Here is a 12,174-nt window from a genome sequence, read left to right as displayed (position 1 = left end):
GCGAAGAACTTGCCTTGCCTACGTATGATTGGCGATCGCATGGCCAGAGTGGCCATGTTTGTATTCAGCAAAAAATGCAGTTGTTGTTTCCCAAAAAAAAATCCAGTCTTCCAGTCCGAGATGGCAAAACGTGTCGCGGCAATTTCCCAAACAATTTCAGCATTTCTATGCACGTTTGCTTTTCACAGCATCTATTTTTTTTTTCTGTATGTTTTATGTTATCTTTATATTTTTGTTGTATTTTTTTTTGGTTTTGCCTAGTTTCGCATTGCATATGCAATTTCACTTGCATCGTTGTTTTCTGGTTGCGCTAGCTTCAACTGCGACTGCTGCAACAAACATGGACAACTCATCTGCCTGCATGCCGGTTGCAGTTGCCCATGTTGCTGTTGCTAGTGCTGTTGCTGTGTCGGTCTCCACGCTTGACTTACATAAAGCTAGAGGAGCGCGACTCCAAACGCCGTTGCCGTTGTCTCGTTGTCTCGTTGTGTCGGACAAACAAAACTTGTTTTGTCTTTTTGAGGAAACGACAGAAGACATCGAGGTTGTTGCTACTGCCATCAGCCTCGAGGGGCTCTTCTGCGTTGGCGCTGGCGCCTTATGTAATGCTGCTGCAGCAATAACTGCCAGCTGAATCTCTGCCTCCTTCTGCCTCCACACCCGCCTTCCACTCCCACTTCCAGCCTAGCCTAGCCAGCCAGCCAGCCAGCCCATCCAGCCTGCCTTCCATGTCTGCTTGCAATTTTAGCGCATTCATCTTCATCAGCGGCTATTATAGCTTGCGATATTCTCGGCGTTTGTCACACAGGTTTTTTACCTTCATCTCGTCATCTATACGCTTGAATAATCAGTATTTTTTCACTCTCCATGTTTAAGGGGCGTTGAACAAATTCGTTTCTCTTTAGCATTAATCATGCTTTTCCACCACAGCTGCACACAAACACACGCATATGTGTTCGCTAACGATTAGCGGCAAACTCAAAAATGCAACTCATGTTTTGCAAAAATAGACATCGTTGCCTTCAAAACTAACAAATAAAAATATTTGAAAAACGTATTTATTTTTATAAAAAAGTTGCCAATTGCGATCTGGCAGCATCAGTTGGATTAATACTAGTTGCAAATTAAGCTAGTTTAGCGGGTACTTATCAATATGCCCGATCTGGCATCATCAATTTGCTGTCAAAAATGCAGTAAGTTGGCTGCGCCTGATTAGTTTGTCAAATTTAATTTGAAACGGGAAATTTGTTTTTTTTATGTGCTTTTACTTGAATGCTCCTGATTACATCGACTTATTAAGCTACTTTAACCGCAATTTATAAACATAAACAGTGTCACTTAGTCTAGTTACTTCAATTAACTTCACATCTCAGTCACAGTTTCGGTTTAATATGTACGCCACACTTTAATTGTAATCTTGTCAAATGAAGTTATATTTAACAAAAGGTTAGGAAACGGAACTCGCTTGCCATGACATGATTCATCAAAATGAGCAATAATAAACAAATAATTAAAAGGTGATAATGGCAAGCAGACAAAATAAGTAAATTAATTAAGCATGGTCAATTGTGGTGGCTTGAAGGCGAAACTGTTCTCATTTTGTTAAGTGTTCCCTCTTCATTTAGTTTAGCGAAAAAACAAGTGATTTGGCTCTAGTGTAAAGTTTTTTGACTAAACTCTTCATGACATGATTGAGCTAAAAAAGCACAAATGATTAAAAGCTAATAATAGAAAATATACAAGTAAATTTATTACTTGACTCAACTTCGTTAACTGTTCCCACCTCGTTAACTTTTAATTCTTCTTATTGCAGTAACTAAGAGTTTTCAATTGGATTTTTATTTATTATTTATTACGTGTAATAAAATGTGCAAATGTGTTGCAACAATAAAAAGGGGCTTTGTCGATTTATCTAGCCATCAATTGGCAAGCGACGAGAGACGTGGATTTGAAAATTTACGCGCGTCGTCTGCCAAACCGTTATTATTATTGTACCCATACATAGATACTTAGTTGGTTGCTGTTGTTGCCTGCCCCAATTAGAGTGTCATAACAATTACCAACGTACACACATCCAAGTGCGTGCATGTGTGTGTGTGTGTGTGTGTAGATAATGAACATCTACTTAGGCCAACACCAAGCTGAGAAAATAATAACAAAGCAGAGGAAAAAAAAGTGGTCAAAACGAAATGTAAGTCATGATGCGGTGGTGGTGGCGACGTCTTTGCTGACCTAGTGGACGTGTTAATGATGGATTTGAGCAGATACTCACACACACACACACACACACACACACACACACACACACCAAGACACTTATGCATGTACATGCAAAGTTTATATTGTGGCGTGCAATAAAGCGTTTCATTAAGTTGCAAAAAAAAATTAAAGAAAAACATAAAGCGTTTAAAGACAAAAAACGAACGCACCGAAAGCGGTAACAAAACAAAACGTGCAAAAATCAAAAGCAAAGAGAGCGATAAATCCAATGCCAGACCCCAAGACACAGTCTCCTCCAAAAAGGCCGGTCTCCCAGACTCAGATTCAGTCTCAGATCTCAGACCCGTAATTTAGAATGACACCCCAAGCGAAGAGACATCATAATGAATGGATATTTTGGGGTCTACTCCAATTATAGCTGAAACTCGAACTTGGCTAAAAGTGCGAGTCCGAAAAAAAAAACAATTACGAAATGAATTGAGAGAGAGACCTTCACAAAGGCATCTTAAGACAGCGCCACAATAAACCAAATTAAAAGCCAAAGTGACAGTGGCAGACACAGCAGCAACAATAACAAGTACGAAAATGGCAGACGTATTGTTTTTCGACTACAAGATACCCGGTAATTATAACTGGACAGTAATTAATAAATATTAATAATTGAAGTTTCCATGACGAGTCAAGAAACCGAAATATTGGCATTGCAAATCTCAAAAATAACTTCTTGGAACTCTTCTGAGATTATTTATAAGTTTATTAAAATTTAAAAATATAAATTTTTTTTTAAGTTATTATAGTACAATTTTTTTATAATAATATAGTCATTTCTTAGGTTTCAGAATTAAAGAAACAATATTTCTTTTACAATAACAAATAAATTAGGATTATTTCTTGAAACCTTTCTGAACATCTTATTTTTTTCTAATAAATATTTTCTTATTAATGTTCACAAATTGAAATAATAAAGTAAAAAATATTCACTGTACTCATCTTGTGAAGTTTAACCAATTTCAAGAATATAGATTCGCTTTTACTTTGATAATAATTACAAGTAGTTATCTAAATTCAAATCTTTAGTTTTTAAGTTCGATTCAATATAAGTTTTTATCGATTTGTGTGCAGAAAATGTAAGTCGGAAAAGTTTTAAAACATGATATAGTTATTTCTTATCTTCAGGAATATTGCCTTCAAATTTGACAGCCATAGTTCTTGAAGTTGCTGCGATATCTTTGATCTAAAGCACAGACAGAGGAAGTAAACAAATCAATTGAGTTGAGTACTAGACGCCTACTTAACGCTCTGCTTACCGGGTACAACAAGCCAAGCTGATAAAAATAATTCAAAACAACAACGAGGGAAGACAAAAAATGATTTAGCGCGCTGTCATTGAAGTTGAGCTGCGAGCTTGGAGCTTCGAGCTTCGAGCTGTGAGCTGAGCGGAGTTGAGCTGCGGCTGATCGCCGAGTGTTAAGTGTTGACTTTCATCTGCTGCAAACTGTTTGTTGTTGTTGGTGTTGTTGTTATATTTTTGGAGTTGTTGGAATCGTGCCGTTGTTGTCATTGCTGCCACTGCCACGCAACGACGCACGAAGCACGCAGCCGCAAAAAGTCCTTCACTTTGAAGCGTGAAGGTTTCCAATAAGCCCTTAAAAAAACCAAAAAAAAAAGAAACATCTGAAACCAATGCACTTTGCGAAAGTCAGCCAAGAAAGAGAGATATATATTGTATATATGTATGTATGTGTGTGTGTGTGTGTTTGTGCATGGCATAAGTAAATAAACCTCATTTACCACAATTTACTGGCACTTGGCATTTTGATTGGGATTCGGTTTCATTTTCAGCTCGTTTTTCTTTCGCCTTTTGCCTTTTCTTTTTATGTTTCTTTCCTTTCTTTCAATTGCTTTGCTTTGCTTTGCGCCCTCAGCGCATTCACATTGTCACTGTCGTTGATGTTGACATAATACCATAATGCATATTTCCAACCAACTCCCTGAGGTGGGAAGCACATTACGTATACGCAGCGTTGTCTGCGGCTGCCTCAACTGATTGCTGCACACTCAGAATATGTATTATTTTTTGTTTGCTTACTTCAAATCCAATGAATGACAATTAAATATGCCAAACTCTTTTTTTTATTTATTTTTAAATGTGAGTCATTGGCGCTATCTTCGCTTCAGTTTTTGTTGTTGTTGTTGTTGTTATATCATGGCAAAAGTCTGGCGGCGAACGTGAAGTGAAACAAATGTTCGAATTACGTGTAAATATATGTATCATTCATGATTATTACCAGTTTCTGTGCACAACTCTTCGCGAAACTTTTACCACAGGCCTCAACAGCTTCTTCGCTCTTTTGTCTGTCTACAATATGTTAATGTTAAAATGCGATTTTAATACTCCGCCAACCAACAAAAAATCCAAAATCTCCTTGGGAAATCGGCCAACGTTAATTACAAGGCCCTACTGCTCCACATGGAAATTAAATGTAGAGTACCTCTTAATTTTCCCACAGCTGCCACAACGAATATTTCACAATCAAGGTGCAAATTGTAATGAGTGTTTTGTTTTTGATTTTATGGCCCATAAAGTTGGGCTCAGCCCTTATGCAAATGTTGGACAGAATTTGCCAAAGCAGCAACCGTTGTTTTTTTTTGTTTTTCCCAGCGATTAGTTTCCTTTAAAATGATTTCCTGGTCCAAGTCGAAGATGTCGATGTCCAAGCGCAAGAAATGTCGAAAGACGAAAACGTGAAACGTGGAAAGTGCAAAAAAGAAATTTTCGAATGCAGGCAGCGACAAACTCAAATTATTAGCGACATTTGCAGTTTTGTCGATTTTTGTTTCTTTTTTATATCGACTGTAAGTTTGTTTTCTACACTTTTATTTTGTATTTTTTGCTTTATGGTGGGAAACGTCGGGAATCGCAGTTGGAGTTCGAGTTGGCCGCAGGTCGAACGCCAAAACAAGTCGCAACTGAAGATGAAGGTACGCCACAAAAGCAGCCAAAACAGCAGCAGCAACAGCAACCACAACAATCACAGCAACAACCACAACAACAACAGCAACAACAACTCTTGTGATGATGATGATCGTTAGCGTCCAACGACTTTGGAGAAGACGAAGTTGCCGATAATGATGTTGGTCCGACGAAGTCACTGAAACCAAACACCAGCCAAATAAAGAGGGAGACGAGAGGGCAGAGAGAGGGGGATTGCGAGAGCGTGAGCGGTGAGTGAAGACGACGCTCCAAACGTTGGAGCAAGCAGTATAAAGAGGGCCAGCTTGGCATTTGGGAATGCATTCAGTCGCTGGCTCCCCACTCGAAAGCAACTAAATTTACCTTATCATTTTTTAATTTTACTTCTCTCCCCCACACATTACACCACAATACTCAGTGCTATGAACTCCTTCTCAGTGGTAAGTAGCAGCCACAAACTAAGCCACAAACGGATTACCTCAAACGGATCAAGCTAAATACTGATTACGGATTATCTTCACATCTCTTCCTCTGCTCCTCTACAGTTCTTAGTGTTCGCTCTGGCTGCTTTGGCCGCAGCTGAGCCACCATCGGGCTACAATTATCCCCGTGGCGGCGGCGGTGGCGGTGGATTTGGCGGTGGCTTCGGCGGTGGTTTCGGCGGTGGCGGCGGCGGTGGCGGTGGCTTCCAGGCCGTCAGCGGTGGCTTCCAAACCTCCGAGGGCCAGAACGTTGATCCTCAGCTGCTCGAGCAGGTGCGTCAGATTCTCCTCCAAGAGGAGAGCAAACAGGGAGGCGGCGGCGGCGGCGGTGGTGGCGGCGGTGGCTACCCCAGCGCTCCATCCGGCAGCTACGGTCCACCATCGACCAGCTACGGTGCGCCCGGCATTGGAGTCGGCGGCGGTCGTGTCGTTGGCATCGATCTTGAGGGCGTGCGTCAGGCCATCCAGGTGGCTCAGTTCGCTCAACAGAGCACACAGGCTGGCGGTGGCGGTGGCTATCCATCTGCTCCCTCTGGCAGCTATGGTGCTCCATCGAGGCCCAGCGGCAGCTACGGTGCGCCTTTCTAAGCCCCGAATAACAAATGTTGTGCAAGCCAAGAATACCCAAATTTAACAGAAAGTAAATTTTGCTGCCAAAAAACAAAAAGGACGACAATCTGGAAACAAAAAAACGGACCTAACGACCTACAACAACAAAGAACAACAACAACAACAAGAATACTGAAATCAATATACGGAATTATGGGTACACAATCAACAACAACAACAACAACATCCAGAAGAAGAAGAAGAGCGCGCCACGCCCCCCTCCAAGATATTGACACACACATTATGCTGAGTGGAAAAGAAAGTTCGTCTTAGAGTTATAGAGGAGGTAAACTAATAGCTGATGATATAGCTGACTTTTGCCTCTCTCTCTCTTAACTCTATCCTCTCTATCACACCTTTCTCACACTCTCTCCAAGTCTCACTCAACTCAGCGACTGTAATTTTCACCTCCTTCTCTATTTCGAATCCCCGAAAATTTCGGGTTCGAAACTTGTGTTTTTTTTGTAAATAGTTTTCCCAAAAAAAAAAAACAAAACAAAACTCAAAACTTTTTTGTCTTAGAACAGCAAGAAAACAAAAAAGGCAAAACACACACATAACACACACAACACTCTTCCCCAAAAAAGAAAAAAAACAGTGTTATAACGCATTATTAGCTCGTAAGTGTTTTTATTTTTATGAAACAAACAAAGAAACAACAAAAAAAATATGAAAATAATAAAAAAAATAGTAAATTTTGTCACCGTTAAATATGCTTGAGTGTTTTATTTTTTACAACTTTTAACCTTTTAATTACTTCACTGACCCAGAACGCTTTTTGACATTTTCCAAAAGCCAAAAAAAAAACAAAAAACAACATTCTCAATTGGTGCATCTCGAAGGTGATCGGTGAGTTCACACAGCTCATCATCAGTATGTATTACGTAATCACACATATTGAGCTTGAAAATCCTTTCACTTTTCAGTTTTTTTTGTGGCAGACGCAACCAGATTGTTGCAGTAGCCATGACTTGTAGAGCACTCATCAAAAAGTGCTGCGACGCTCATTACGCTGTGTGTGATTTCAACAGTTGCAGCTGAGATGGAAGATTGAAGATTGAAGACTGAGGAGAGCGGTCTGGCCATAAACAATTACCAATGGTCAACAACAACAGCAATAACAACAGCAATAAGAAACATCTGTGGGCCACTTAACCAACTTTTCAGCATCATTAACATTTTTTTTCAATTGGTTGCAAGCTGTGGCAACATCATCGCATCGTCAATTACGAGTATGTCACAACAACAACAACAACAACGACAACGACGTTGCATGCAAGTTCCCTTTACTTTCGGTTTTAATCACACAGCATCTCAATAGACATATGGAATATATACTTGACGATTTTGTTGTGACTTGCAAATGAATGAGTTGGGAAAATGATAACGCAGACAAGTCGAGAAGCTAGCGATTATATCGCATCATGAAATTCTCAAGTTAGTTTTCAGATTATCGGATTAAAAAATCTTTAAAATAGCAATTTAGATAAGGAATTTTATTTTTACTTGTACAGGTCACAATTTAAATGATAACAATAGTTTAAGCTTTATAAGAGCCAGAATAGAGAATTCTCTCTATGTCGTTCACATCGTAAATATCGACATGGTTTTCTTATTATGTTTATGTTTTATCACCGGCGCCAGATGCTGAATTTAATGCCAAACTCTTATCTCTAATTATAAAGTCATTTATGAAATATGAGCTGACATCGGCTGATGAAATGCCCGAGCTAAAAGTAGACAACAAACAAACTGAGAAAATTACAGATTAAGGATTGTTTTTTGTATTTTAAGCATTGTAAAACTATAGATAATTCGCCAGCAGCAAAATATAATAAACTAAATAAAGATTGTGAAACTTACATTTAAATTTCGGCTCATTGTGAAATAACTAAAGATATTAACTTTATAGTACTTTCTAATAACATTTCGATAAGGATGCAAATCATCTTTTTTAGCTCATTTTGTAAACTTATTTATTATCATAGTACATCAAATCTCCCGAAGGCTTGTCAATAACTTTGATAGCAAATAAAATACAACGAAGGTAAATCTCATCAGAGTTCACTTTACTTTCAGTTTTAATCACATCTCATCTCAATAAAAATAATATGGTAAATATACTTTGCGAACTTGTTGTGACTTGCAAGTATCGCTGAGAGAAATGAATGAGTTTGGAAATAGATAACGCTGATAATGCTTATCTCGCGTCATGAAATCCTCGAGCTAGTTTTTCAGATTGTCAGATTTACAAATCTTTTAAAATGACAATTTAGATAAGAACTTTTATGTGTCAATAGATAAAACCCAACGACAAAGACGTCAGATTTTCTATAAAGCCAACTTAACACCAAGAGATGAGCCAATTGTGATTTAACTTCCGCATAGATCAGATTCAAAAAATCCGCTCGCGAAATGTCCGCGTTACTTAACGACACCGTGTCACAGGCTCTGGCCGATCAGTTTACGTTTAAAACCACGGATTATATTGTCTTTGCCTTTATGCTCAGCATTTCGGCTGGAATTGGTGTTTACTTTGGATTCTTCAACAAAAGTGCGGATACCACAGATGAATATCTGATGGGTGGCAAACGTATGAAAACTCTACCGATTGCCATATCCTTGGTGGCCAGTCAACTCTCGGCCATCTCGATCATGAGTATTCCTGCCGAGATGTATGCCTTTGGTATCAATTGGTTCTTCAATGTGATCAGCATGTTCTTTGTGGTTCCCATTCTTAACTATGTGATAATTCCGGTCTTCTATAACAACAATATTACGAATTGTTACGAGGTCTGCTTACGATTCTTCAATATTGGAATTAATCTACAGTTCACACATCATTTCTTGGCTTACAGTATCTGGAGTTGCGTTTCAACAGTGCTACGAGGAAACTGCAGACTTTCATCTTTGTTATGACCGGATTATTCATGCTGCCCATCTTCATATTCCTGCCATCGCTAGCTTTTGCACAAGGTAAGACTACCTACATAAATTATTCATTTTATAAATAAATAATCTTATTTTAAATGTAATATATTTGAGTAATAGGTAAACACTTATTGATCTATTCTGGATATTTTTAATGAGGGTAGACTTTTACAACATTTCTTCTGTTCGAATCACAATTTATATTTATTTATTATTATTATAATTGTATTTTAGAATTAAATTCTTGAACTTAGGACTAACCTTTTTTTTGTAGCTTATTTGTTTTCATTTCACTGTTTATAATACTTCTTAACAATTTTAATTGTCAAAGTTTTTCTCGTCATCGTTTGCAATCATTTTTTTTAACTTATCTTTCGTATTATCATTACCTTCTTGATTGTTTCGTCTGGCTTTTTCTATATCGTATTTTTAATGATATTCTATAATATGAACCTTTATTTTTATATACTTGTAATATATATATTCAGTTTTATATTCAATTATCTTCATATTTTTTCATAGTTACCGGTTATAACGTGCATATTATTAATACAATCATATGCAGCATCTGCATTTTCTACACAATGATTGTAAGTAAATCCAACAACTACATATAGATTTCTTAATAAATAGTATATTAATTTATAGGGCGGCATCAAGGCAGTTGTGTGGACAGATGTAGTGCAGGCAGCTGTGATGGTTATATCCGTAGTCCTGGTGGGCATCTTGGGCACAATAAGCCTGGGCGGTCTTGGTCGAGTGTTGGATATTGCTGACAAAGGCGGTCGACTGGAAGTCAAGTGGGTTTTCTTAAAAGAAAGTTCATATTTGTAGTGAGTAACATTATTTTCTTGCTAATTTGCAGCTATACCTTTGATCTGAAGACGCGTTCGACATTCTGGAATACATTCGGAGCTGCACTCGTTACATGGACAGGTTATGTGGGTCTCAATCAGAGCTGTGTGCAGCGCATTGTTTCTCTCCCATCGTTAACTCATGCCAGAAGGTGAGAAGTTATGTAATTATAATATAAGACCACTGACTAAAACACAAATCCAAAAATGTTTGGTATTTACAATAATATCTGTCGAATTTTAATTGTATTGGTTGACAATCTTGTAATTTTTTTTCTATGGAATATTTTCACTGTTGCAGTATATTGATATACTAAATATACTACATATAGTTTTTGGTATATTTTTTATGTTGGGGTTTTAAATGCTTTGGTTGACAATCTCTTATATTTTTAATTATATGGTATATTTTTAATATGACAGTATATAGATACATATAATAAATATAGCTTTTGGTATATTTTTTATATTCGAGCTTTAAATGCTTTCGTTGAGAATTACGTATATATTATATTTATAACCATGGTATATTTTCAATGTAGTATTATATTGATATACCAAAGATAGCTTTTGGTATATTTAAATATTTCGACTTTACATTATTCCCTACCTTCAAAATTGTATTCCAGTTTTCCACATTTTTTCTTTAACATACATTGTCTTTCTGTATTTTATCTTTTAACAAATTTCATTGAATTTCTGCTTAATTTCTTTATTTTTCTTTGTTAGATCCTTGGTGCTCTTCGGTTGTGGCTTCGTATTGATCATGACCTTCAATTGCTACACGGGCATTGTGATGTACGCTCGCTATCATGACTGCGATCCCCTCAGCCTTGGCATAGTCAGCAAGCTGGACAAAATGGTGCCCTACTTGGTTCAGGATGTGATGGGGCATCTCACTGGGATGCCCGGCGTCTTCATCTCTTGTGTATTTAGCGCTGCTTTGAGCACACTCTCGGCCAGCATCAATTCGTTGAGTGGCATCGTTTACTTTGATTACATCAAGCCGCATATTCATCACACGGAGCACAAGGCGAATGTGATTATGAAATTGTTTGTCTTATTTGCCGGCATCTATTGCATCTTTGGTGGCATTGTTGTGGAACAATTTAGTTCTATATTACAAATAGTTTACTCCATTGGCGGCATTAGCTTTGGCTCGGTGGCTGGTGTCTTTTTGCTGGGCATGCTCGTGCCTCGAGCACATGGACGAGTAAGTTAAACTTCTTTCAATATATACTAAATGTGAGAGTAATTTATGCTCCCTTTACAGGCTGCTCTTTGGAGCATCATTGTGAGCATTGCTGCTATGAGTTACCTTGTGATTGGCAGTTGGGGTCGCAATCATTACGATTTTATGCCCACAACCACGGACAATTGTCCTGGCCAGAATGCCACAGCCACAGCCACAACATCCGCTTTGTTAACACTCACAAATGCCACAGTTAACAGCACTCCAGCAACAGTCCAAACTGAGCCGCTAATGGAGCCAGCATGGAGTATACTTGATATGTCGTTCACTTGGTATACAGCGCTTGGTTTTGTGATCACCTGGGTGACGGGTTTGACGCTCAGTTATGTTTTATCACCGGCGCCAGATGCCAAATTTGATGTGAAACTCTTATCGCCAATTGTAAGACCTTTTGTGGAATATGAGCTCACGTCGTCGGCCGATGAAATGCACGAGCTGAAGGTAGACACCAAACAAGGCGAGAAAATCAAGGCATAAGATTAGCATAAAATCATATTGTAAAATCTAAGCTGTCGTAAACTATATTAGTGCTATGGCAGCATACTCGTACGTGTTTTAAACATTGTAAAACTAAAGTGTAATAAAATATAAATTGTATGCCCAAAAAAAGATTTTTATCTTTATTCAGGTTAATGGTACTATAATTAAGCTTGCACTTCAATCTCGGGTCGTTATGAAATGACTCAAGATAATATCATCAACATACTTTATATTAACATTTTTCTCAACTGAAACTGTTTTACTTACCTATACTGTTCTTTCGAGATAAATCACATCTCTTGTAGACTTGGTCAATCACTTTGATTGAAAATAAAGTTCAAACATGAAAGAGCTCAGTGCTTATCAAGTCTA

The 12,174-nt window shown here is 38.0% G+C and overlaps 2 protein-coding genes across 2 annotated transcripts; both read left to right on the top strand.

The window, feature by feature from the left end:
* The first annotated feature begins 5,508 nt into the window (after positions 1–5,508).
* LOC117574663 (uncharacterized) lies at positions 5,509–6,996 on the top strand. The gene is made up of 2 exons (XM_034258568.2): positions 5,509–5,634; positions 5,740–6,996. Exons 1-2 carry the CDS (start codon positions 5,617–5,619, stop codon positions 6,262–6,264), a joined length of 543 nt encoding a protein of 180 aa, XP_034114459.1. The 5' UTR covers positions 5,509–5,616; the 3' UTR covers positions 6,265–6,996.
* Positions 6,997–8,600: 1,604 nt separating this feature from the next.
* Positions 8,601–11,919, top strand: LOC117574358 (sodium-coupled monocarboxylate transporter 2). The gene is made up of 7 exons (XM_034258192.2): positions 8,601–9,078; positions 9,144–9,261; positions 9,739–9,806; positions 9,865–10,016; positions 10,082–10,222; positions 10,800–11,283; positions 11,344–11,919. Exons 1-7 carry the CDS (start codon positions 8,701–8,703, stop codon positions 11,797–11,799), a joined length of 1,797 nt encoding a protein of 598 aa, XP_034114083.1. The 5' UTR covers positions 8,601–8,700; the 3' UTR covers positions 11,800–11,919.
* Positions 11,920–12,174: the final 255 nt, after the last annotated feature.

The sequence above is a fragment of the Drosophila albomicans genome, chromosome 2R (assembly GCF_009650485.2).
Source record: "Drosophila albomicans strain 15112-1751.03 chromosome 2R, ASM965048v2, whole genome shotgun sequence".
Lineage (NCBI taxonomy): Eukaryota > Metazoa > Arthropoda > Insecta > Diptera > Drosophilidae > Drosophila > Drosophila albomicans.
This window is presented reverse-complemented; position numbering and strand designations above follow the sequence as displayed.